This window comes from Triticum dicoccoides, chromosome 1A, assembly GCF_002162155.2.
Source record: "Triticum dicoccoides isolate Atlit2015 ecotype Zavitan chromosome 1A, WEW_v2.0, whole genome shotgun sequence".
Taxonomy (NCBI): domain Eukaryota; kingdom Viridiplantae; phylum Streptophyta; class Magnoliopsida; order Poales; family Poaceae; genus Triticum; species Triticum dicoccoides.
Genome location: NC_041380.1, coordinates 275,039,574 through 275,067,545, shown reverse-complemented (window position 1 = coordinate 275,067,545; position 27,972 = coordinate 275,039,574). Strand labels below are relative to the sequence as shown.

The 27,972-nt window shown below is 47.3% G+C and overlaps 1 protein-coding gene across 1 annotated transcript; it reads right to left on the bottom strand.

Moving 5' to 3' along the window:
- Positions 1-22,217: 22,217 nt before the first annotated feature.
- On the bottom strand, positions 22,218-25,573 carry LOC119268722 (3-ketoacyl-CoA synthase 12-like). The gene is made up of 2 exons (XM_037550420.1): positions 24,738-25,573; positions 22,218-23,427 (listed from the first exon to the last, which is right to left on the bottom strand). The coding sequence occupies exons 1-2, from the start codon at positions 25,307-25,309 to the stop codon at positions 22,608-22,610; spliced, it is 1,392 nt and encodes a 463-aa protein (XP_037406317.1). The 5' UTR covers positions 25,310-25,573; the 3' UTR covers positions 22,218-22,607.
- Between the last annotated feature and the right edge of the window lie 2,399 nt (positions 25,574-27,972).

Sequence of the window (27,972 nt, the reverse complement as noted above, 5' to 3'; positions counted from 1 at the left end):
TACTCAACTCTTACTACTACTGCTTGTCTCTATGGCTTTGTCATTGTTGATGATTATTCTAGATATACTTGGGTGCACATAATCCTTTACAAGACTGAAGTGCAGGATGTCTTCAGACGCTTCGCCAATCGAGCAATGAACAACTATGGCACCAAGATAAAGCATATCAGAAGTGACAATGGCACTGAATTCAAGAACACTGGCCTTGATACATATCTTGATACCTTGGGCATCACACATGAATTCTCATCCCCGTACACGCCACAGCAGAATGGGGTCGTCGAACGCAAGAACAGAACACTCATTGAGATGGCCAGAACGATGCTAGATGAATACAAGACTCCAAGAAAATTCTGGCCTGAAGCCATTGATACTGCATGCCATACAATCAATCGTGTTTATCTTCACAAGCTTCTGAACAAGACATCTTATGAGCTCCTTACTGGCAAGAAGCCAAATGTCAGTTACTTCAGAGTATTTGGCGCCAGGTGCTGGATCAAGGACCCACATCACACCTCAAAGTTTGCACCAAAAGCACATGAGGGTTTTATGCTTGGATATGGAAAGGTTTTGCACTCCTACAAAGTCTTCAATCTCTTTCATTACAAAGTGGTTGAAACAGTGGATGTGCGGTTCGATGAGACCAACGGTTCACAAAGAGAGCAACTGCCAAATGTGCTAGATGAAGTTCCATCCAGTGAATCAATCAAGCTAATGGGAACTGGAGAAATTATACCTTCTGAAGCTCATCCTGAAGAAGAACTTATCATCTCAGCACCTGATCAACAAGAAGACAATGATCAGCCTGAAGACATTCCTTCTAACAATGACAATGATCAGCAAGAGCAAAATCTTCGCCCTGTACATCCTCGTGTTGCCAATGAAGTGCAGATTGAAAGAATAATTGATAGCATCAATGCACCCGGTCCACTCACTCGTTCAAGGGCAACTCAGCTAGCAAATTTCTGTGGGCACTTTGCATTCGTCTCAATAACAGAACCCAAGAAAGTTGAAGAAGCCTTCATGGAACCTGAATGGATTCAAGCTATGCAAGACGAGCTTCAACAGTTTGAGCTGAATAATGTATGGGAACTGGTCAAGCGTCTCGATCCTCGGAAGCACAACATAATAGGCACCAAATGGATATACCGCAACAAGCAAGATGAGCATGGTCAAGTTGTCAGAAACAAAGCTCATCTCGTTGCTCAAGGATATACTCAAGTGGAAGGCATTGACTTCGATGAAACATTTGCTCCTGTGGCTAGACTTGAAGCCATACGCATACTGCTGGCCTATGCAAATCATCACAACATACTTCTTTATCAAATGGATGTGAAGAGCGCCTTCCTCAATGGCAAGATTGAAGAAGAAGTGTATGTTGCACAACCTCCTGGCTTTGAAGATCCAAAACATCCTGACATGGTTACAAGCTCAACAAGGCACTGTATGTCCTCAAACAAGCCCCTCGGGCCTGGTATGACACACTCAAATACTTCCTGAAGAGCAAAGGCTTCATAACTGGTTCTCTCGACCCCACTCTCTTCACGAAGACATATGATGGTGAACTGTTTGTGTGCCAAATATATGTGGATGACATTATCTTCGGCTGCACCAATCAGAAGTACAGTGAAGAGTTTGGATATATGATGCAAGAGCAATATCAAATGTCTATGATGGGAGAGCTGAAGTTCTTTCTCGGTCTTCAAATACGACAGCAACGCAACGACATCTTCATATCTCAAGAGAAGTATCTCAAAGATTGCCTGAAAAAGTTCGGTATGCAAGACTGCAAAGGCTTCACGACGCCAATGCCAGCCAAGCATCATCTGGGTCCTGACGACAATGGTAAAGAGTTCGATCAAAAGGTATACCGCTCCATGATTGATTCTTTACTTTATCTATGTGCATCTAGGCCAGATATTATGCTTAGTGTTTGCATGTGTGCTCGATTTCAAGCGACACCAAAGGAGTCGCATCACTTAGCTGTGAAGCGAATTCTTCGATATTTGGCTCACACCCCAACTCTAGGATTATGGTATCCAAAGGGCTCAAAGTTTGATCTGGTTGGATTCTCAGATGCTGATTATGCTGGTGACAAAGTTGATCGCAAGTCTACATCAGGCACATGTCACTTTCTGGGACGATCACTTGTATGTTGGTCTTCAAAGAAGCAGAACTGTGTATCTCTCTCCACTGCTAAATTTGAATACATTGCTGCTGGATCTTGCTGCGCTCAGCTTCTGTGGATGAAGCAAACGCTCAAAGACTATGGCATTCATCTAAAGCAAGTGCCACTCTACTGCGACAACGAAAGCGCCATCAAGATTGCCAACAACCCAGTTCAGCACTCGAAGACAAAGCACATTGAAATTCGTCATCACTTTCTCAGAGATCATGTTGTGAAGGAAGATATTGATATCATACATGTCAACACTGAAGAGCAATTGGCAGATATCTTCACCAAGCCCTTGGATGAGAAGAGATTTTGCAAGTTACGATGTGAGCTAAATATCCTGGAATCCTCAAATGTCCTGTGATCAGGCACACATTCTAACCCTTATGCATATTGATGACTTAGATGTGCAACACACGAAGTAAAGTATATCTTCAATCAATGAAGACATACATTCTAAGTGTGAATACATTAATGTGGAATTTGACTTCGGAGCGCCACGATAATTGTGCGCCGTGTCTGGGTCTAATACTTCCTATACGGTGGGTAATGCCACCACCAAATGTTCTATTTTGAAGTGTTTCACTCATGGCGTTACCTTGCTATGTCTTCACATTTGGTTTGGCTTCAATCTCAACATGTCTTCATGATTATCTTCACTATGTTGATTATATATATATATACTAGTGTTCTGTCCTCTACAGCATTCACTTATAGCTATGTCTTCTTGTTGAATCTTTTGAACTAAGTGAATGTGATCGGACCCTAACCTCTCTATGCTATCTATCTCAAACTCTATCTCTCCGAATCATATGCATTCTATTGAAACTGTCGAATGTCTTCTCTGCGTCCTTGTCAGCAGAAGATACAAAGACAAACCTTAAGTCCACTTTCAATGCTCATTCCTCCACATGAAACCCGGAGAAGTAGGAATGACCACCCGACAATCCAGGCGTGCGTGGGACGTGGAACAAACCCCAAAATTCTGCATGATGGCCACGTGTTCCTCAGATGCGAATCGCCAGGGGCACCTGTGTAATAACGCAGTGCCGCCCCTGTACCTATAAATACACACTTCACGGCAGTCATTATCTCTTCTTCCACTCTCGCACGAACCCTAGCGCCACCGCTAGCCCTCGACGACGCCGGCGACGAAGTGCTTCGCTGCCGCAACCTCTCCGACGCCGTCTTCACGCCGACCGCGGACATCGTCCTCTCCGCCGTCGCCGTCGGTGTCCTCCGTCGCCAAGTTAGGGCACGGAAGATCGAACTGCTCGGCCTCATCTTCCACTCCGTCTAGCAGTTCTTAGTGTGGTAAATAAAACTTCCTTTTTATGGCACCGTTGATCCTATGGCTTTGTCACTTTCTACCACAAGCAGTTTCTATTCACACAAGTTAGATCTCTCTCATACTGCATCTCATAACATGCCTAGTATATTCACTTATGCTTCACAAAGTAATTAGATTCCTCACTTGTACTGATCTGTGGATTCGTACAAATCTGGAACCAACTCCTTATCTATGAGTGAATGTCTTCGCATGATGAGGTCAATGTCTTCTAAACTAATTTATCTTCAAAATCTTCTGAGAATGCATATGACCTCTTCCCCTTCCCTCGCACCTTAATGTTGTCACAGGCACATGTCCGTGGGAGAATCCTTTGGTTCTCATAGTCTGCATTCATTTGCAGGATTCTTACAGCATCACATAAATTCTCCCGAAGCCAGTTCCTATTTGTCCAGCAAGCGAAAACCTTTGAAGCCTCTGAACGTATTGAAGCCTTTCAGATTAAGGTTCATGGCTTCAGAAAAATCAGCAAGGAAGGGTGGCAGAAAGCGTCGTGGAGAAACATCTAGAGATCTGCCAGATGACCTCTCAGAACTGTACAAGACAGATCCTGAAGAGGATTACAATCAGCGCAAGACCCGAATCCAATGGATTCGAAGATATTGGGCAGAACAATGGTTCAAATACCGATTTGTAACCCAGGAATATGCTGAGAAAAATGCCATCAAGAGACCGTGGGGAGACATCCTATACAAGAATCTTCAACCCATGTCCAGAGATGAAGCCATTGAACAAGGCTTCTATCCCTGCATGGTCCATGGGCCACAGCCTGTTGATGCACACCCATCGTCACTACTATGGTGTCGTGACGACATTCTGTTCAAGCGCAACTTCCAGTTTGCCCAGAACTCAGCGAAGCAAAACAAGAAGACATTGGGACTAGACTTCAACCCTGGTCCCTCAGCTCCAAGGGTTGATGGCACATGAGATGCAGAACCCTATGTCGTCGGTCCTTTCTACAACCTTGAAGGCCTCATCACCCATATCTTGGTTCAAAAGACTGCAGCGAATGAGCCTGCAGCTGACGCTGAATCAGATGAAGTGCCTGCAGCACCGAAGCCAAAGAAGTTGAAGAAGCCTAAAGCTTCAAAGCCTGCCCCTTCACCAAAAATCTCATGGGCGAAACCACTGGCAACTGCACCTCCTGAAGACAGTGTGCAGTCCGAAGATTTATCACGCATCTCCAAGCCCCAGAAGGTCAAGATGCCTCTGCCACACACCGGCCAAGAGCTAAGAGCTGCTGCCATTCTGCACAATGATGCTATTAATCTGTCAAGTGATGAAGATCTTGCAGATGACGCTCTTGAGCAACTCATCAAGAGCAAAGAAGAAGCAGAAATCTTCAATGATCTGCCTCTCTTTGATGTAACAATCATCCACAACTTCATTGATGAATGGTTTGACACGCCAAACATCAGCTTCGACGATCTCCAACTACCCATTGGCCTCAGTGTCGCCTTCCATGGCGCCATTGCTTCAGAGTTAGCTATCGCCCAGCGCATTGTTGAACTAAAGCAGAAGATTGACTTTGAGAAATCTCAGTTCAAGAAGCATATGGCCAAGCTCAGCGTGCAAGACGTGAAGAATTTCAAGATTATGCTGCACGATCTCAAGGAAGCCTTTCTAAAGAACCGTGCAGAAGCTCAGGGTTCTCGTGAGCGCATGAAGGTCCTGGCTGATAGGTGTGTGCAAGCCTACAATGAGGCTGAGAAGCGCAAGGCCCTTGGGCGTCCTGGTATCGACCCCAGGATGGCTGCCAAGAAGCAGAAGAAGCCCGCTATGGCTGAACCTGAAGCACCAAGGCAGGAAGCAGATCCCATTGTCTTCCCAACTAGAATGACTGGCTCGAAGCCAAAAAGCCAGTCAACCGCTTCAGAGCTCAAGAAGACGAGGACTGCTGAGGCTGAAGCAAGGAAGAGGAAACATCCTGAAGCCTCTCCTATTGCCCCCTCCAAGAAGAAGAGGAAGACCAAGAAAGATCGGGCTGCTCCCACAGAGCCTTTGATAGTTGAACCCATTTCCATGGTTCGTCCTGACGCTGAACGCCAACTGACAATCCATGAGCCTGCTTTCACAGAGGCTCATGAAGCTGAAGACTTTCCAGCAGCTGATCCCATCGCTGCTGAAGACATTGGTCAACATGACCATGTAGAAGATGGTGCAGTCCCTCCTCAGCTCGAGAACAGCAAACTCATTAGCATTGGTCGTCCTCTGACGCCAATCGCTCAGGATGCTTCATGGGCTGATCGCCCACAAGAGGAAGAAGACTTTGAGGCCCAGCCAACTCCAACTACACAGGCGTCGCCTGCGTTGCGCAGGCTTTGCAAAGGACCTAGGCCTCCAGTCTCTACGTCTGAAGCTGAAACTGCTGAAGACATTCCGGCTGCATCAGCCGATGAAGAAGAAGTCCCACAAGCTGCTACTCCCCTGTCCCACCAAGAAGCAGTTCTCGAGGAGAACGTGATTGTGACCGACCCTCCAGCTCGTCAAGTGGAGGTTGAAAATCTTGAGGCTGCCACCACCACCACCAATGAAGCCACTGACACTGTCACGGCTGAAGCTAATGTGGATCCCTCCCCAACAAAAGCATCAGAAGTCAGCAAAGCCACTGATCCCACTGCTTCTGTTCCTGCACCTGCTGCCGGTCCCCAATTCGACTATCATGTTGAGCACAGGCCTCAGGTACAGAAGCCAATCCCAAGTTGCCCAGGTTCCCAAGTCCTGCATCAGCACCTGGATCCTTCAATATCAATGGCTTCAGAGCAGACAACACATTCTTCAATAGCTCCAGGAACCCCTACTCAAGGGAAAGGATATCATCTGATCGGTTCTGGAGCTATCCGCAGCGAAGCTATTACTCCTGCATTCTATACAATCAAGGTCGCATATTCCCCCACAAGCGTCTTGACATTGAAGCTATAGCTGGTCTGCCCTGTCTGGAAGAAACTCTGGATTGCTTCAAAGAAGTTGGATTGCTGTCATTCATCACTCACCAAGAGCATTGGAATGAAGAGTTGCTGCTCCAATTCTATGCCACACTTCACATCCGCGGGTATAACAGAGATCCGAAGACTTGGGTCCTGGAGTGGATGACAGGAAATGTTCATCATGAAGCCAAAGCCTTTGACATCATTGAGCTCACTGGTCTGCCCACTCCCGGAGATCTCTACGAATCTGGCTGTCAACTTCACAGTGAAGCTGTGGAGAGCATCTTTCAGAAGCCTGAACCTAACATGAGTCAGATGCTCAGTATGATGAAGCCATTACCTCAAGATGTTGCATATCCCAAAGAGTTGTTTGTTGAAGACCTAGAGTATCTGCCAAGGACTATTTATCACATCATAAGGCGAACTCTCTGGCCCATCAAAGGGCACTCTCCACATGCCAAGCTTGAAGGTGCAATGAAGACTTTGGTCTTCTATATTCTTCATGGAAAATACTTCAATGCACAGGACTTCTTCATTCGCCAACTTGCTGCATCAGGCTCTGATCTGTTTGGCTTGAAGTTCTACGCCCCATGGGTCATGCGGCTGATCAAACTTCACTCCACTATCTCATATCAGCCATCTGCTCGCAATTATTGGATTTTTCTGCCTGATGTGGATATGTCGATTGAAGCCATCTATCCTGAGCCTGCCAAGGAACCCCTAAGTCTTCAGAATGCAGAGCCGAGTTTTTCTCAGAACATTGAAGGAGTTGAAGCAGTCGCTCGTGTGTATCCTTTGGCTGGCACTACACGTGCACCGCATCTTGCTCTCACTGAAGCCACTGACAGTACAACTGCTCCACGACCCAAGAAGTGCACTCGTGTTCTCAATGACCGAGAGCTTCTTGTGGCTCTTCATCAAAAACAGGATAGGCATCATGACTGGCTGAAGCGTCAAATGCAAAGCCTCTTGGTGGATGTTAATCGCATTCGCAATCTTGCCACCAAGAATGCTTTCGTTGCCCATGAAACTTCTCGCAGCACATGAAAAGGGCTGACACTGATGTGTTCTGAAGATGATCTTCAAGAGGATGGCTTCACTGAGCGCTTCAAGTTTGACTCCACACCTCCTCGAAGGGCAGTGCTGCGACGAACTCTATCTCTTGAAGACCCTGAGTTCTCTTCCTCTGCTGCAACTGTAAATGCCAGAGTGATCGAGGATGACGACGATGCTACTTCACTGCCGCCTCCTTCAGCACGCTTCGACACTGCTCCAAGCTCTTCTGCACCACCAAACACCACCGACGACCCTGCTGCACCACCTACTCTTCATGGGAATGAGTAGATGCTCTATGTCTTCAAACCTTTTTGGTCCTTACTGACAAAAGGGGGAGAAGCATATGAGGTTGATAGTCTTCAAGCGGTCCATATGGGCGGGTGCTTTATATTTTGCTTCGTGCATACAACTCCTACATTTGGTTCTTTGAGTTATAACACTTAAACTCGATGGTCGTCTGCTACTTATCTGCCACCTTGTGTTGCGATGATAAATTCTGCATGTGCGACGATAAATTCCACACTTAGATCATTCTGCAGACGTCCATTTTCCATTATGCATGTCATTATCTTCATATACTTTCACATGCATAGTGGATTGTCATCATAAGTTGAAGTGGATATCCACAAGTACAACCTTCCATGTGCATTTGCATTCCAAAAGCAAATTACTTATAGGCACATCTTCAGGGGGAGCCCTTGCAACTTATGAAGACAATTCCTTATCCTTTACAATTTCACACATTATATTCCCCGTTGAAAACTTCAACTAGTTTGTCATCAATCACCAAAAAGGGGGAGATTGTAAGTGCATCTAGTGCCACCCCTAGTTGGTTTTGGAGTATTGACGACAAACCTAGTTGAGGGACTAATGTGTTTGTGAGAATTGCAGGATAACACAGGTAGAAGTCCCTCATTGATTCGGTTTTCCTACCAGAGATGACCCCTAAAAATGTATGAAGACATTGAAGTCAAAGGTGGTATATGAAGATATTCACATTGAAGACTATGACAAGAGAAGACACCACATGAAGCCTATGGAGCTCGAAGACTTAGATCTTTCGTAGTTCTCTTTCTTGTGTGTTGAGTCATAGGAACCACCATACTGTTAAGTGGGGTCCAAGAGAACCAGTCAGAATGACTGAAGTGATGCTTAAACAAAACCTATGTCTTCGAGTGAAGACTTTGAGAGCGAATCTTGTCCAGAGTCGGGCAAGTCAGCTTTGCTTGAAGCCCAAGTAAAGTTGCCGTGTGAGTTTGAAATCTGACCGTTGGAACACGTGTCAGTTCCTTAGTGACCCAGGGTCATTTCGGACAAATCAGGTCGGGTTGCAAAGTGGCTATAAATAGCCCACCCCCTACAACCATAAACGGTTGGCTGCTCAGATTCAGAGTACGGCTTTTGTCGTTTGAGAGCAACCCACCTCAAAGCCTTTGAGAGAGAATTCCTTGCGAGGATAAATCCCTAACCACCCAGAGCCAAAGAGAATTAGGCATCACTTAAGTCTTCTTGTCTGTGTGATCTGAAGACTTATTACACTTGAGGACTGTGCATCCTCCAGCCGGTTAGGCGTCGCGTTCTGAGCATCCAAGAGACATTGTGGATTGAGATGAACGAAGTATGTGAAGGTTTGGGAGTCTACCTTGAAGACTTACCAGAGTGATTGGGCGAGGTCTGTGTGACCTTAGCTCAAGGGGAATACAATGAGGACTGGGTGTCCTGAGCTGCGTGTTCAGGACTGGGTGTCCGGGACTGTGTGTCCTAAGGTTTAAATACCTAGCCGCCCTAACCAGACGTACAGTTGTCACAGCAACTGGAACTGGTCCAACAAATCATTGTCTTCAGCGAGTCACTGGTTTCATCTTCCCTTCCCTTTACTTACTGTTACTCCTTGTGAAGTCATTGTATGTTCGCACTATCTTTTGTCTTCACTGAGTGACTGCGTGTTCTGTGTGGCTTCACAATATCTTCCTACCTGATCCTTACTACATTGTTGTTATTAGTCATTTTGCTTTCACTCTATTGAATACTTGACTATGGCTTGCCTAGTGTAGTCTACCTTCCACTGCAGGGTAATAGGTTTATTTCTATCGTTTGTCTTCATAACTTCCACGTTTTGAAGACTTACATAAAAATCGCCTATTCACCCCCCCTCTAGTCGATATAACGCACTTTCACTTCTTTAACATGCCAGAAACTTTCTTCCACTGTCTACAGATTCAAATGCCACTAGCTTCAAGCGAAGGGATCGTTACTGACAATGAGCAGGCAGGTGTTCAGCTACCCCACTCCTTCCATTGCAACTGATGGTCCTATGGAGCTACAAGAGGAAGAAATGGTTAAAATCATCCGCCGGATTAAAATCCATAATTCCCAAGCCCTAGCCCTAACCCTAGGCCAGTGAGAGATAAGAGAAAGGCCAACCTCGCTATCGACGGAGTTGTCATCGGAAGATGACTTCATAGGTCATTATAGAATAATGTGGCGTCCGCGGCGGTGACTGGCGAGTTATCGGCAGACGAAGGCAAGACAACGAGAGTGTGCTACGACGGACAGCTGTGGTCGGGCTGGAACGAAATGCCCAAGCCCGCCATTCATAACCGTCCATGCAACGCTCCAAGACGGCTGTCTGTTGCCATCTAGGGATGTTTGTCACTAGGCGCCATGTCGGCCCGACGGGTGAGGCCTACCTATCAGTTTCCCTATTTTTGTGAGAAAATTGCACAATCAATGCCCCACTTTAGTTGTTAGATGTAAAGTTGGTGGTTCCTTATGCCCATGCTTAAACGTGGTACTAAGTTGTTACCAAGCCTGAAATGTGATGGTTTTCAGTAAATACCTCCATAGGGCAAAGCCAACTAATTGGGTTGAACCCAATGAAATTTTGTATGAACCCTTATAAAATTATAGTACTTAAACACTAATCAAAGAAGCAAACTATAGGATCGAAAGTATGTCTAGAGGGGGGGTGATTAGACTACTTGACCAATTAAAAATCTATCATTTTCCCAATTTTAGTCTTTGGCAGATTTTATCTATCTTAGCACAAGTCAAGCAATCTTAACACAATTCAAGCAAGCATGCAAAGAGTATATGAGCAGCGGAAAGTAAAGCATGCAACTTGCAAGAAAGTAAAGGGAAGGGTTTGGAGAATTCAAACGCAATTGGAGACATGGATGTTTTTGTTGTGGTTCCGATAGGTGGTGCTATCGTACATCCATGTTGATGGAGACTTCAACCCACGAAGGGTAACGGTTGCACGAGTCCAATGAGGGCTCCACCCACGAAGGGTCCACAAAGAAGCAACCTTGTCTATCCCATCATGGCCATCGCCCACGAAGGACTTGCCTCACTAGCGGTAGATCTTCACGAAGTAGGCGATCTCCTTGCCCTTACAAACTCCTTGGTTCAACTCCACAATCTTTGTCGGAGGCTCCCAAGTGACACCTAGCCAATCTAGGATACACCACTCTCCAAGAAGTAACAAATGTTGTGTTGATGATGAACTCCTTGCTCTTGTGCTTCAAATGCTAGTCTCCCCAACACTCAACTATCTCTCATGGGATATGGATTTAGTGGAAAGAAGATTTGAGTAGAAAGCAACTTGGGGAAGGCTAGAGATCAAGATTCATATGGTGAGAATGGAATATCTTGGCCTCAACACATGAGTAGGTGGTTCTCCTCAGAAAATGTGTATTGGAAGTGTAGGTATGTTCTGATGGCTCTCTCCACAAATGAAGAGTGGGTGGAGGGGTATATATAGCCTCCACACAAGAACTAACCATTACACACAATTTACCAATCTCGGTGAGACCGAATTGAGAAACTCGGTCGGACCGATTTAGCAAACCTAGTGACCGTTAGGATTTTCGGTGGGACTGAGATGCAATTCGGTAGGACCGATATGGTTAGGGTTAGGGCATAACGTAATCTTGGTGTGACCGATTACACAAACTCGGTGGGATCTATTTTGGTAATAAGCTAACCAGAGAGTTGGTTAGGTAAACTCGGTGGGACCGATCGCTCATTTCGGTGGGACCAAAATGTTACAAAAGGGAAACAGAGAGTTTACATTGCAATCTCGGTGGGACCGATCGCTCATCTTGGTAGGACCGAAACGTTACGAAGGGAAACAGAGAGATTACAACCCCATCTCGATGTGACCGAGATCCCTATCGGTGAGACCGATTTGCCTAGGGTTTGTGGCAGTGGCTATGACATCTGAACTCGGTGGCACCGGATAGAAAGAATCGGTGGGGCCGAGTTTGACTTTTGGTTTAGGTCATATGTGGATGTGGGAAGGTAGTTGAGGGTTTTGGAGCATATCACTAAGCACTATGAAGCAAGAACCTCATCAAGCAACACCTCATCCCTCCTTGATAGTATTGGCTTTTCCTATAGACTCAATGTGATCTTGGATCACTAAAATATAAAATGTAGAGTCTTGAGCTTTGAGCTTGAGCCAATCTTTTTGTCCTTAGTATTTTGAGGGGTCCACTTTCCTCATCCATGCCATGTCATTCATTGAGATTTTCCTGGAATATTAATCTTGGAATAGCATTAGCTCAATGAGCTATATGTTGTTAGGAATTACCAAAACCACCTAGGGATAGTTGCACTTTCAATCTCCCCCTTTTTGGTAATTGATGAGAACATATAGATCAAAGCTTCGACGAATGATAATAAGAGTGAAAAACATTGTCGCCTTGAGAAGTATGTGAAAAACAAGAGCACCCCCTAAATTTGTGCATAGTTTATGATTGGCTTTGGACTGCAAATGCATAGAGAATTAGGCTCATGGGTTACTCTTCCATGTCACATACATCTTGGTGGAGCTCTCAAAATGATAATAATTAAATACATGCACTCATCACCAAGCAAAGTGAATGATCATATAGGGATAAAATGATAATGTCATCCAACAAGCATTAAAGTAGCATATGATCAAACACACATGATCATCCAAGTATCACACAGACAGAAAGTATCTCAATCAAGCAAATAAAGTTCAACCACCGAAGCAAGAGAGAATAAAAAGCAACACCGCTCTCTCTCGAAGCCTATGATCTATACATTTTTCTTCCCCTTTGGCAACAAGTTACCAAAAAGTTCCTAGAAATTGCATAGCACTAAATCATCTCTCAGGCTTGGTCTTCAGGTGGTGGTGTTCGGATAACTCTAAGAACAAAGGCTTCAGTCGATGTAGATGGAGCTGATGGAGTAGGTGCTGGAGCTGATGCCACTGAAGCTGTAGCTGGTGCAGATGAAGTGGCTCTTGTGTTTGTTACTAGCACTACAGCTGACCTCTGAGCTCTAGGCACTCTGGCAAATGCATCAGTGGTTGTCTTGCCCTTCCTCTCCTGCATATCATCCTGAAGTTGCTCCACAACAGACTGGATCTCAGTCACCTTCACATCCATGTCATAGAATTTCTGCTCTATGATCCTTTCCAAGCTCTCTTGGTTTTGAGTCAGGGTGGCCATCCCTTTCTCAATCCTTAGAGTGGATGCAATCAAGTAGCCGAGCTGATCTTGCTTGCTCTTCAGAAGATACTGATATGCCTCTTCCATGGTGGGCTTCTTTGCAGCTTTCTCAGCCTTTGCCTTCTCCCTTTTTGCTTGAACATGCACAGAAGATGGTTCATCCTCATTCATAACCACTTGGTTGTCCTCAAAATCTGGATAGATAGGCATGTGCTCCTTGTCCAACAAGTATATGCCAGTGCCCATCTTGGATTTAATCAACTCCTGGATCTATGGTGCATACCCACAGCTTCTCTTTTGGTCAGCAACTGTCCTCTTGATAGTTTCAACTATAAGACTCATGACCTTGAACTTTTGTGGCACATCAAATATATGTATCAGATTGATGGAGTGGCCTCTGATCATTCTGTGATCACCAGACTTGGGTAGAAGGGTGTGCCTGAGGATCCAATTGATAGTAGGCAGTCCTGATAGCAGGTGTTTCACTAATCCAAATTGGTGAGTCTCAAGATCTGCATTAGGAATCTCCTTGTACATGCTTGCCATGGAGTTGTGATCCTTCTTCGTCTTGGCATAGACATCCAAGTCATCTTCATTCTCCTCAGGAGCATTGATCAATTGAGCCCATTCTGCTACTGTTGACTGGTATCTAGTGCCTTCAGACATCCAGACTATCTTGCCATCTGGGTAGAAGTGAGCTATGGAGTAGAACTGCATGATAAGCTAATCATTCCACTTTGTGAGCTTCTGAGCCACAAACTCATCAACTCCACAAGCCTTGAAACTATCATATACTCCTGGATAATGTTCTTCATTCTCCTTGATGTACTCCCAGTTGACCCATTTCATGTCACATACTATTGGTTTCTTGTCAAGCAACACCGTCTCATAAAAATCCTGCTATTCTTTGGTATGGAACATGTAGTCCACATCAGTTCTCCTTCTGGTGGCATATGGATCTGACTCTCTCCATAGCCTTAATCTTGAGTCCTTCCTGATCTTCATGTTTTCTGCTACAGGATGAGCATCATTATGATCTGGAATTTTTGGCTTTGACTTCCTCAAAACAAGTGTCTCATCATCTTCTTCTTCAGCAATAGTTTCAGGCACTGGGGCCTAGTTTTTCTCAGTAGCTGGAATGTTCCTGGTACTCCTCTTTGGTGCAGTTTTGGGTTTTGGAGCAGCTGGCTTAGAAGCTTCTTTGGGCTTAGATGAAGCAGCCCCTGACCTTATGGCATCTCCCATAAGCTTTTGAGCTTTGGGTGCTAGTGCTGCATCCTCTTCCTCTTCCTCTTCTTCAGAGTCTTTCATGATTGAGGATCTCCCAAGCACTCTGACAGTGGTCTTCTTGACCCTCTCTTTCCTCTTCTTCCCTTCTGCAGCAGCCTCTTTGGGTTCAGATTCCAAAGGTACTTGAGTAGAGGCTCTGGCTTTAGACATGGGAATTCTCTTTGCAAGTAATTTGGTCTTCATACCAGGCTTAGTTGCAGCAGCAGTGCTATATTCCTTTTTAACCACTTTCTTCTTGGAAGTGGATTCTTCTTCCTCAACTGCCACATAATCTTCATCCTCAGATTCAGAAGTTTTCTTCTTTCTGGCCCTGGTGGCAGCCTTTGGCAGATTGCTTGGTGTGCTCCTGCTGCCATCATCTGAGCTGCTAGAGGGACTAGTGCCCTCACTCAAGTGAACCTGCTCCTCTGACTTGTTCTGGTTGTCACTTTGATCAAACATATTGCAATCTCTGACAACTGACCCTGTGAATAGATTATAGATGCGGTAGAGTGGATAAGCATCACAAAATACAGAGGTTTTTGCAAAAGAATGAATCAAAAACTGAGTTTTAGTTTTCCTCAGAAAGCATTTCGGGTCAACCGATTTGTAAACTCGGTGATACCGAAGCAGCTTTTGGAACCTAAACTAGTGAACTCGGTCAGACCGAGTCACAGTTCAATGGCACCGAGACTGCTAGGGTTTCACAAAGTCCTGAACTCGGTCACACCAATTTGCAATTCTCGGTCAGACCGAGAATTGCATGTGCAATGGCCTAAGCCGAATCAGTGGTACCGAGTTCCACAACTTGGTTGGTCCGAGATGGTTTCGGCGGAAACCTAACCCTAAATTTTCAAATCATCTCTAATCTACGGAGTGTTTTGACTAGATAAGATAGTTTCAATCGTGGCAAGATTCATGGTGACCACAATGTGCTAGGAATCAGATAAGGATAGCACAGTGATCAAGTTCGTACCCTAGTTCGGCGGTGAACTCGCTACGGCGGCAACGGCGGGGATGATTCCCGTTGATAGCGGTGGAGACCAGCGGCAGGAGGCAAGTGGCGACGAGGAGGACGATCCGGAGACCCTGGAGGCAGAGCGGGCTAAGCGCGGGTGAAAGAGTTCGGAGAAAATTTCCAAAATTTTGCCCGTGGGTATATATAGCCCGACCCTGTCGGTGTGACCGAGTGGAACAACTCGGTGGCACTGAGATGCATAACTGCAAGCAGTTGCTGCAACTCGGTGTGACCGAAAAGTTTAAATCGATTGCACCGAGATTGAAAACCTAGATCGACTTAGTGATCTCGGTATGACCGAAATGGGTGAATCGGTCAGACCGAAACACATAAAGAAGTTTTTGAAGTTTAAGTCTATGACGAATCAGGGACTCCGAGTGCTCCTCACACAGAGTGGTTCGAATCCGACTTGATCAAATTTTATGATGTAGCATGAATAGAGTTTGAGACGAGAAAAGCATAGATAGCTAGAGAAGGTTCTTAGGCATTCTTATCCATCCACTTGGCAAGAGAAAAAGAAACCAATCAATCAAAACAACAAGTAGATGTCCTCGAATGAGTAAATTATGCAACCAACATGCTCACACAATAAAATGACAAATAAAATATGTGGCAAAGCATGCACAAACAATTCTAGCATCTATCAAGCAATTGGCGATGACTAGGTCATCTATATATGAGTATATTGACTTAGGAGTCAAATGAGAACATTTGATCATAGGTCATACTCATCGTTTAAGAACAAGTGGGGTTACAACTTTTACATAAAGCGTTGTTGTGTTCACACCATTAGAGTTGCTTTAACTCAATTGTTAGAGTAAAGCTCCCCCTAGATGTGAGATCCCCCTAAGAGGGATGAACTAACCTTGGGTTTTGTTGATGATGACTTCATGTAGATGTTGAAGATGTGGATGCTCAATATTGATGTAGATCATTTGGAGCTATCCTTTGGAGTGAGTTGCACTTTCAATAACTACACGGGTTAGTCCCACAAGGAACAAACAAGGATATCCATAGACATACAGTGATGCACACACAAGATGATGTCTATGAAAGCTTTTGTTTACCTTGTCCCTTGTCTTACCAACAAGAGGGTTTGTGACTCCTTGAACTAGTGCAAGATGTGGAAGTTGATTGCACTTGTTCTTGCCAAAATGATATGAGTGAAGTATGTTCGCGGAGTCACCCTCAAGAACTCTCTAGTTCTTCTTCTTCGGGATCCACACCATCTTGATGGGAATCCTCGGAGTTGTAGTTGTACTTGATGAAGTGGAACTTGATGTAGTCTTGGGAACCCACTTGACCAAGGCCTTAGGAGCTTCTTCAAATGCATCAATTTCCTCTTGAAGCTTGTCCTTGCCTTTTTGCTTGTGGTCTTGTGGTGGAAGATCATCTTGAGCTTGTGTCCCTTTGAAAGAAGTAGGATCATACTTCTCTTGTTGAGGAACAAACTTCGTCTTGGGGTATTGATCTTCTTCCCACTCAACTCCATTGGCATTGAACTTTCGTTCAAAACCAATACCTTGATTCTTCCGGTGCCTTCCTTGCTTGTGTACAATTTCCTCGAATTGCTTACTCCCGGCAAGGCTCTTGTAAACACCTTTCTCTATAATTCCCTTCAATAAGCTATTTTATTGCTCAAGTGTAACTTGGCTAAGAGTATCATTAGTGGAATCAAGAGAACTACTAGAAGCAACAACATTGGATTTAGCATGATTATTGTTACTACTAGAGGAAGAATCTTTCTTGCTCTTGTTACTATACTTGACATGAGGCATGTAAGTGGATAAGAGTAAATGCTTGGCAATGTAAGAAGAACTTTACTTGCAAAGATCATCATTGATTTCCTTTAAGAACTCATGCTCTTGCTCAAGGTTGAGCTTTTCAAAACGTAATTTCTCATGAGTCCTTAAAAGTTCTCGATGATCTCCTAAGATAGTTTCATGATCTAACTTAAGAGTGTTTAGTTCTTTAGTTAGAGGCTCAATCTTCTCCTTATCATTGTCATTCGTTTCATCATAGTATTCATCACTATAGTTGTCAACAAGTAAATCATCATCACCTAACAAGTCATCTTCATCACTATTGAAATCAACATACTCGGGGTGTGATACCTTTGGACCTTTGGCCATGAAGCATCTTCCAATTCCTTCATTTGGTGAATCAAATATGTCGTAGGAGTTGGTTGACACAAGTGCTAGACCGGCAACACCTTCATCTTGAGTATATTCGGAGTTGGAGTGATAGCTTCTCTCGGAGTCATTGTCGGAGTTGGAGCCGGATACCCATTCTCCAACATGAGCTTGATGTCTTCGTTTTGTGTAGCTCCTTGATGACTTGTCCTTCCTTTTCGAATCCTTGCTTCTCCGAGAGGGTCTTCGTTCATATCGATCATCCCTAATCCTTCTCTCCCTTGATGGTGATTCTTCTCTTCTACTTCTTCTTTTGGGAGAATCTTCTCTTCTCTTGTGGGGAGTCGTACACTCATTGGAGTAGTGTCCGGGTCTTCCACAATTGTAGCAGTTTCGCTCTCGACTAGAAGATCTTTTGTCATTGTAGGACCTTGACTTGGAACTTCTCTCTTTGCTTCTATTCTTATAGAACTTGTTGAAGTTCTTCACCATTAAGCTCAATTCTTCATTGAAGGTTTGTTTATCACTTGATGATGTGGGGGCTTCACATGAGGCTTTGTAAGCACCACTTGACTTGTTATGGAGCTCCTTCTTATCCTTGAATGACATCTCATGAGCAACAATTCTTCCAATGACTTCCATTGGCTTGAGATCTTTGTAATTTGGCATCATTTGGATCAATGTGCATACGGTATCGTATATTCCATCCAAGGCTCTTAGGATCTTCTTGATGATGAATTTGTCGGTCATCTCTTCACTTCCTAAGCCGGCAATCTCATTTGTGATAAGAGCAAGTCTAGAGTACATTTCAGCGACACATTCACCATCCTTCATTTTGAACTTGTCAAGTTGATTTTGAAGCACATCCAACTTGGATTCCTTGACGGAGTCGGTACCTTCGTGCATATCAATCAAAGTATCCCAAATTTCCTTTGCATTCTCAATACGGCTAATTTTGTTGAATTCTTTGGGGCACAATCCGTTGAAGAGGATATCACAAGCTTGAGCATTGTATTGTAGCATCTTCAACTCTTCCGCAGTGGCTTCACGATTCGGTTCTCTCCCATCGAAGAATTCACCTTGCAAGCCAACACACACAATAGCCCAAATGGCGGGGTTATGTCCAAGAATATGCATTTTCATCTTATGCTTCCAACTAGCAAAATTAGTACCATCAAAGTAAGGACCTCTACGGTGGTAATTTCCCTCGCTAGACGCCATACTCTCCTAGGTTGTGAAACCAAGGCTATGACCACCAAAAGCTATGGAAATCAAAGCAAATGGAGACCAAAGCTCTGATACCACTTGTAGGATCGAAGGTATGTCTAGAGGGGGGATGATTAGACTACTTGACCAATTAAAAATCTATCCTTTTCCCAATTTTAGTCTTTGGCAGATTTTATCCATCTTAGCACAAGTCAAGCAATCTTAACACAATTCAAGCAAGCATGCAAAGAGTCTATGAGCAGCGGAAAGTAAAGCATGCAACTTGCAAGAAAGTAAAGGGAAGGGTTTGGAGAATTCAAACGCAATTGGAGACACGGATGTTTTTGTCGTGGTTCCGATAGGTGGTGCTATCGTACATCCACGTTGATGGAGACTTCAACCCATGAAGGGTAACGGTTGCGCGAGTCCACGGAGGGCTCCACCCACGAAGGGTCCACGAAGAAGCAACCTTGTCTATCCCATCATGGCCATCACCCACGAAGGACTTGCCTCACTAGCGGTAGATCTTTACAAAGTAGGCGATCTCCTTGCCCTTACAAACTCCTTGGTTCAACTCCACAATCTTTGTCGGAGGCTCCCAAGTGACACATAGCCAATCTAGGAGACACCACTCTCCAAGAAGTAACAAATGGTGTGTTGATGATGAACTCCTTGCTCTTGTGCTTCAAATGATAGTCTCCCCAACACTCAACTCTCTCTCACAGGATATGGATTTGGTGGAAAGAAGATTTGATTTGAAAGCAACTTGGGGAAGGCTAGAGATCAAGATTCATATGGTGAGAATGGAATATCTTGGCCTCAACACATGATTAGGTGGTTCTCTCTCAGAAAATGTGTATTGGAAGTGTAGGTATGTTCTGATGGCTCTCTCCACGAATGAAGAGTGGGTGGAGGGGTATATATAGCCTCCTCACAAAAACTAACTGTTACACCAATTTACCAATGTCGATGAGACCAAATTGAGAAACTCGGTCGGACCAATTTAGCAAACCTAGTGACCGTTAGGATTTTCGGTGGGACTGAGATGCAATTTGGTAGGACTGATATGGTTAGAGTTAGGGCATAACGTAATTTTGGTGTGACCGATTACACAAACTCGGTGGGAACGATTTTGGTAATAAGCTAACCAGAGAATTGGTCAGGTAAACTCGGTGGGACCGATCGCTCATTTCGGTGGGACCGAAATGTTACAAAAGGGAAACAGAGAGTTTACATTGCAATCTCGGTGAGACCGATTGCTCATCTCGGTAGGACCGACACGTTACGAAGGGAAACAGAGAGATTACAACCCCATCTCGGTGTGACCGAGATCCCTATCGGTGAGACCGATTTGCCTAGGGTTTGTGGCAGTGGCTATGACATCTGAACTCGGTGGCGCCGGATAGAAAGAATCGGTGGGGCTGAGTTTGACTTTTGGTTTAGGTCATATGTGGATGTGGGAAGGTAGTTGAGGGTTTTGGAGCATATCACTAAGCACTATGAAGCAAGAACCTCATCAAGCAACACCTCATCCCTCCTTGATAGTATTGGCTTTTCCTATAGACTCAATGTGATCTTGGATCACTAAAATATAAAATGTAGAGTCTTGAGCTTTGAGATTGAGCCAATCTTTTTGTCCTTAGTATTTTGAGGGGTCCATTTTCCTCATCCATGCTATGCCATTCATTGAGCTTTTCCTGAAATATTAATCTTGGAATAGCATTAGCTCAATGAGCTATATGTTGTTAGGAATTACCAAAACCACTTAGGGATAGTTGCACTTTCACAAACCCCCAATTACGCAAAGTTGGACCTATTAGGGTATCTTGTACATTGACCCTCAAACCTCCCATATCTGTCTGGACCGCTGAAGTCATCCAACACGGTCCTGTTTCGATCCGCGGCGCCGCCCGAATATACTTTCTCCTACAAACCAGAGACAAATGTGGGGAGCTTTTGCACGAGTCCGGACCGCTCCCAGGCGAAGGGGCGGTCAGCCCGCTTCAATGCGGCACAGAGCCGCAATCCCCCTCCTCAAGCATCGCCGCACTCCGCCTCCCCGTCACCCACCTCGCCGGGCCCGTCCTCCTCTCCGATCGTAGAGGCGATGTCAGAGTCATGCTGCTCTGTGCTGACATATGACGTCGGCGGAAGCTCTTCATTCGCTGGTTCTTCGCGCCGCCATCATCGCTCTCTGCCCCCTTCGGCATCCACCGCGGCTGGCTCCTCCTCCAAGGAGCAGATCTTCATCTCATCAACTGAGGAGGAGGACCAAGCGCCGCCGCGGCAACCGCCGCGGCTCCTCAAAGAGCCCGCTCTCACGGACAAAGATTTCATCTCTCAGATCGAGATAATGACGAAGCGATAGCTCTGTTACATGGGCTCGTCGCCTCCATCGCCGCCAGGACCCGTCGTCCCCGCTGTGCCAGCGCGTGAAGCGCGGGCCAACGTCCCTGCTCCGGCCTTTCAAGGAGGAGCTGGCCTTCACCCTGACAGCACCGTGGCGTCCAGATCGGACGACATGTGAAGGAGCCGACCTTGCTCCCACACCAGCATTGCGGTGTCCATATCATATGTCGGGTCAAGGAGGAGCCACCATCCCCGTCGCGCAACCGGTACAACCACATGGACGCGCCATCATCGCCGCCGCGCCTCCACCGCCTCGCCGTCAAGGAGGAGTTGCCATCCGCCATCAAGAAGGCATGGGGCCACCTGTTCCACTACCCTAGAGGAGGCAGTTACGGTGGTGCCTCGAGCTCAAGAGCCGTCGTCTCCGTGGAGGAGCACGCGCCGAGGCAGCAGACGAGGTACGACCGGCGCAATGCCGGCTGCCGCTCCGCGTTCGCCAAGAGCGACGTTGCGCCGGACTAGGTCCGCAACGCCCCTGACCTCGCCGCCACGTGGGCGCTCGACCGCTCCATTGACCACCGTGGAGATGGCCGCCAGGCGCCTTGACGGCGAGCTCGTCAAGATCAGTGAGAGTGGTTGCTTAGCGACTGCTCCGCCAACACCGGTCGCGGCAAGGCAGCCGCTAGGGCTCCGAAGGCCACGTCGGCAGTGGCTGCGGCGGCACTCCGTACCGCGCAACAGGAGTTAGAGCGGTTCCTCTGCGAGCGGCGGGCAGGCACCAGACAAGGCTGTCGTGGCCCTCTGGCGCTGCTCTACCGCTGGAGGGACCACTACAATGACGATGGCATCGACGAAGACGACAATGCGGCAGGGGAAGGCTGCCACGCATACGATATGGTCATCCGGTATAGGGTTTATGTTTTATTTAGTTTTTATTTTGTTAAACGGTCGAAATATCGACCTTTTATGTAAATTATGTTCTAACTTACAATGAAATCCGTCCGATTTAGATTAATTTCGTCCGATTAGTTTGAATTGTTGTCCGGATGTATGCAAACAACGTTGGATGGCGGACTCCCTCATCCATATCCGCGGACTGGTCCCTTTGTCCGCAAACAGATGCGGGAGAAAAATTACGGGTTGCTGTTGGAGATGCCCTTACCTGTATATCATTGTGTCGGTTGGCAACAACAAAAAGAAGAAAATGAAAGGCAAGGTATATCCGCAAGACCAATATACCACCAATCATGATTGAGTACCGGTATATGGTATGACCTTCATTGAAAAAACATCGTTACAAAAAAATTCCATTGATTAATTAACCGGACACTCAGATCCATCGACACGGACAAAACAACACAACCAATTCTTCAGAAAAAAAAACTAACATGGACACCGAAAACTTTAATAAAATACAAAACAACACATCCCCCGCGGCCCACAGAAGTGTACAATAATGCGCCGCTCCTCCATCACGGCCACCATAAAAAAGAATCATAAGCTATAGATGTATACCTGCAAATGAATCCTTAGCTTAACACTATTTGTTCCTCTTCTTGTCCTTCATGTACTATTTCATCTTAATAATCAACCGAGTATACGTAGAAATTAAGTGACGATCATGTACGTGAAGTTGCTGGGCCAGATCACAAGGCGCTCATGTCCTTGACGAAGCCGTACTTCTCCATGAATGGGTTCCTGATCTCCTTGGGCGGGTACTCGTGGATGAAGTCCGCCCACACGCCGGCGTCGGTGCCGGGCCTCTCCACCGTCCAGACGCAGCTGTTGCACTTGAACCCGGCGCCGAAGGTGAGCATGAGCACGCGGTCGCCCTTGTTGAGCCGCTTCTTGGCCTCCATGTAGGAGAGCACGTACCAGACGCTGCTGGCCGAGGTGTTGCCGAAGCGGTGCAGCGTCATGCGCGACGGCTCGATGTCGTGCTCCGTGAGGGTGAGCCCCTTGCCGACGCCGTCGATGACGGCGGCGCCGCCGGTGTGCACGCAGAAGTGGTCCACCCCGGCCTTCATCCGGATGGTGAGCGCGGAGGAGGGCTTCTTCTTGTTGGTGCGCGTGAGGAAGCGCGCCGAGAGCGTGGCGTAGGCGAGGCGGAGGAGCTCCGGGAGCGGGAGCACGCGGGGCGACAGCACGCGGAGGTTCTTGACGAAGGCGTGCACGGCGGCACGGGGGAGCTCCTTGCCGAGGTGGAAGCCGGGGCGGCCGGCGTCGTCCTCCATCTGGAGCGCGCAGTTGTAGGCCTCGTCGGAGGCGCCCGTGTGCGTGCGCACGACGTGGCGGAGGCGCAGCTTGGCGTGGGGGCGCAGCCGCGGCGAGTTGGTGAGGAAGTAGGCGCAGCCGCCGGAGCGGAAGAGGCAGTTCCCCAGCATGAAGGAGCGCCTGTTCCCCGGGTACCAGTTGGGCGCGATCGACTCCGACGTCATCACCAGCGCCACCTTGTTCGCGTGCGTTCTGCGGATCAATTTTTACCATGCACATTGTAAACACGGATCAATTTTTACCCCTAGACTAGAAAGTAGTACAGATTCGCAGAGCGAAAAACAAGAAACATTTCCGTCTCAAATTCTTGAGGCCAATGGAACAGTACACTGGCAATTTGGCATGGACGCAGATGGCCGGAGCCGCAGTCTGCCATGCCGGACGCCATTACTCTCTGCTCTTCACTTCGCTATGGCGCAAGAGGCAGAGAAGAGGCAGAGGAGAGGAGGTTCGTCCGTCCACCGTCCACGTCAACATATTCACGCACCGTCTCCCTGCACCCATCTGCTACTGCTGCTGCACTGCAGCTACTAAAAGCGAACCAAACTTGGCGAGCCGGCATTGAAGCGATGCAGGACAAACTACACAGTACTGTACTACTACTAATAGTGGTAGGGCAGTTGGCTAACATGCAGAGCTGGTGCCTACACTGCACGATGCAGGCAGGGACAGGTAACTTCACCATCTCGCTGTTACTAACATTTATTCTGCGTCGATCTTGGCCCTTCATCACATGATTTGATCTAGCATCACATGGTGGATAGGATGGTCATATGGGACTACAGGGTAAGATGGATCCGCTCGTCTTGGGAGGCAGGTGAGTGGGCACTGAATTTATGGTCTTTTTTTTTGAGTTGGAATTTATGGTTCTTCTTATTGCTGTTAAAAATAGCAAGGTACCGCTCGGTGTACTGCAAAGTGTACTGTACTGCTCCCTCAAAAAAAGTGTACTGTACTGCGGTTGTGTCTACTTTCTTGGGTTTCAAAGTTCACGGGTGGGAAAAATATGTATACATCTTTAATGGGAGTCCTTGTCCTGGGCACGTGACGGCCATATACATTTCACAGTGAGGTTTTTCTTCTCCCGGGTGACAATGGACATGGTACGAGAAAGATCATCTACCTAGTGCCATCTAGCTCAGCTCAGCAGCAAGCTGTAATCGACTACTCTACAGTAGAGAAGATAAATGGTCTGATCAGGATCAGAATAGCTCACCGGACGGATGCACAGCAAATAAATTGCTAGGGGCCACTGCGGCCCAACTTTAGGCTTTTGCCTGCCAATGCAATGCGCTATTCGGGCGTCTCAAACTCTCACCGACTGCACGCTTGTCGCACCACTACGCTTGGACCCGGATCGAGCGAGAGCCGAGCGTAAAAAACAATCAGTTGTTAGTGCTGGTTGAATCCAGGCCGTTGAATTATTGGACACTAGCCGTTGTATTAGTTGCGCAACAGAGAAGATAATGCTGGTTGGAGATGCGGGGAGAAAACAAGGGCACCTGAAGAAGTTGTTGGCGAGGTCGAGGGCGATGAGGGTGGCGCTACAGCCCATGCCGGTGAGGTTGAACACCTTCACGTCCTCCCGGAGGCCGTAGCGGCGCACCACCCTCGCCGACAGGGACGGCGCCGGGGAGAACATGGACACGTTCACGACGAGCAGGTCCACGTCGGCGGGGCGCAGGCCCAGCCCGCCCGGCGCGGCTGACCTGGCGAACAGCTCGTCGAGCACGGCGTGGAACGTCTCGTCCATCTCCTCCATGCCCTCGGCGACGCGGTCGGGGCTCGCGTCGCCCCCCGCGATGATGTTGCGCGGGCCGTACGTCTCCTCGCCGATGCCGGAGTTGACGATGACCTTGAGGAGGAACTTGTACTCCTCCAGCCCCAGCAGCTTGTTCCGTTGGATGATCTCGCCGCACAGATCCGTGGGGAGCTTGCGGTCGTCCGTCCCCTTGTAGCACACGTAGTCAACCAGATAGCACCGCCGCCGCCGGGACCGCTCCACCAGCAGCCGCACCAGCGCCGCCGCCGAGAGGGCCAGCAGCGTCAGCGTCACCATCGTCGCCAGCTCCATGTTTACCAGCGAGGAGAGATCTATCGACCGAGGCGGGCCGGGATTGCTAGCTAGCCAACCTAGATGTATGGCGACGGAGTTACCAATGCACAATGTGCGTGGTTCCCGCTCATGGAGATGGAGGCGAGAGCTGGGAGAGCCGGCGAGCTTAGACCTATGGACCTCCTCCTCTAATGGAGTAACATGCTATAGATAGTGTGGAGTGGGGTTGCCGGGTAGGTGTGGATGGGAGATTAATGGAAAGGTTTTGAGGAAGTGGAAGGAGGAGCGGAGGTTTTATAGCGAGAGGGGGCTCATGAGAAGCTTCTTCACATTTCCTGCTTATATTTTTCTTCGTTTTTTATCTTCACCTGCGTTCGACAAATGGTGTTTAAGCAGGGCAACGTGGCGTGCTTTTCCAATTATGGCGATTCAGAGGAATTGTAGCTCCACTGTGTTTCAGGGTATGATTTCCATTGATTTATATACAAAACGGAGCATGAGCCTTTAAGAGCAACTCCAACGGGTCGACCTATTTCGTCTCCGGTGTGTCTGTTTGCGTCGTGACGGACAGAAAAGTCGGCCCAACGAGCCGACTCAAACGGACGCGCGTCTGATTTTCGTCCGCCCGCCAACCCGTTCCCGGCCCAATTTTGAGCCTGAGTTGCGTCGGCACAAACACGAGACAGACGTGCGCCCCGCGCGCGAACTATTCCCCGTGGCCCGCCAGTCGGTGGCAAATCGTCCACCATTTCCCTTCCTCCCGCCTGCTCGCGCTCCTAGCCGCTCGCCATGGACGACGCCCTTGATGCCGCCGGCGGCCTCGCCTCCTTCGCCTCGTCCAGCATCGCCTCCGCCCCCTCCGACAATGGCAAGCCCCGCGCCTCCGCAAGACCGCCGCGCCGCCCAAGAAGAAGCAGCTGACGCCCAAGGAGTGGGCAGTCAAGTCGGCCAAGCGGAAGGGCCGGAGGCACGCGGCAGACGCAAGGGACGAAGTTGCGGCAGTCACCGCCCTCACCGCCGCCGCACAGCAGGAGGAAACCAACGCCTGAGTCGCGGCGGCAACGAGTGAGGCCCTGATCTACCTAGGGTTAAACCCTAGCCAGCACGGGCCCGTCAAAGCCGTCGTGGCCGCGGCTGATACGTCTCCGTCGTATCTACTTTTCCAAACACTTTTGCTCTTGTTTTGGACTCTAACTTGTATGATTTGAATGGAACTAACCCGGACTGACATTGTTTTCAGCAGAATTGCCATGGTGTTATTTTTATGCAGAAATAAAAGTTCTCGGAATGACCTGAAAATCAACGGAGATTATTTTTGGAATATATAAAAAATACTGGCAGAAGAATCCACATCAGGGGGGCCACACCCTGTCCACGAAGGTGGGGCGCGCCTACCCCCCGGGACGCGCCCCCCTACCTCGTGGGCCCCCTGACGCTTCACCGACCTCAACTCCAACTCCATATATTCGTGTTCGGGAAGAAAAAAAATCAGAGAGAAGGATTCATCGCGTTTTATGATACGGAGCCGCCGCCAAGCCCTAAACTCTCTCGGGAGGGCTGATCTGGAGTCCGTTCGGGGCTCTGGAGAGGGGAATCCATCGCCATCATCATCATCAACCTTCTTCCATCACCAATTTCATGATGCTCACCGCCGTGCGTGAGTAATCCCATTGTAGGTTTGCTGGACGATGATGGTTTGGATGAGATTTATCATGTAATTGAGTTAGTTTTGTTAGGGTTTGATCCCTAGTATCCACTATGTTCTGAGATTAATGTTGCTATGACTTTGCTATGCTTAATGCTTGTCACTAGGGCCCGAGTGCCATGATTTCAGATCTGAACCTATTATGTTTTCATGAATATATGTGAGTTCTTGATCCTATCTTGCAAGTCTATAGTCACATATTATGTGTTATGATCCGTTAACCCCGAAATGACAATAATGGGGATACTTACCGGTGATGACCGTAGTTCGAGGAGTTCATGTATTCATTATGTGTTAATGCTTTGGTATGGTACTCTATTAAAAGGAGGCATTAATTTCCCTTAGTTTCCAATAGGACCCCACTGCCACGGGAGGGTAGGACAAAAGATGTCATGCAAGTTCTTTTCCATAAGCACGTATGACTATATTCGGAATACATGCCTACATTACATTGATGAACTGGAGCTAGTTCTGTGTCACCCTATGTTATAACTGTTGCATGATTGATCGCATCTGGCATAATTATCCATCACTGATCCATTGTCTACGAGCTTTTCATATATTGTTCTTCGCTTATTTACTTTTCCGTTGCTACTGTTACAATCACTATAAAACCAAAAATATCACTTTTGCCACCCCTACCACTACTATCATATTACTTTGCTACTAAATACTTTGTTGCAGATATTAAGTTATTCAGGTGTGGTTGAATTGACAACTCAGCTGCTAATACTTGAGAATTGGCTCCCCTTGTGTCGAATCAATAAATTCGGGTTGAATACTCTACCCTCGAAAATGGTTGCGATCCCCTATACTTGTGGGTTATCAGCGGCCAGCACGGGCTTGTCCGCGTTTCCTCGGATGATGCTGCCAGAGTCATCGCACGCGTCTGCCACGCACCCTATTCCTGGCTTCCACGTATATCTGCAAGCCTCTTGACTCCCCGGGGAATGCTCGCTGTGTTGGAAATATGCCA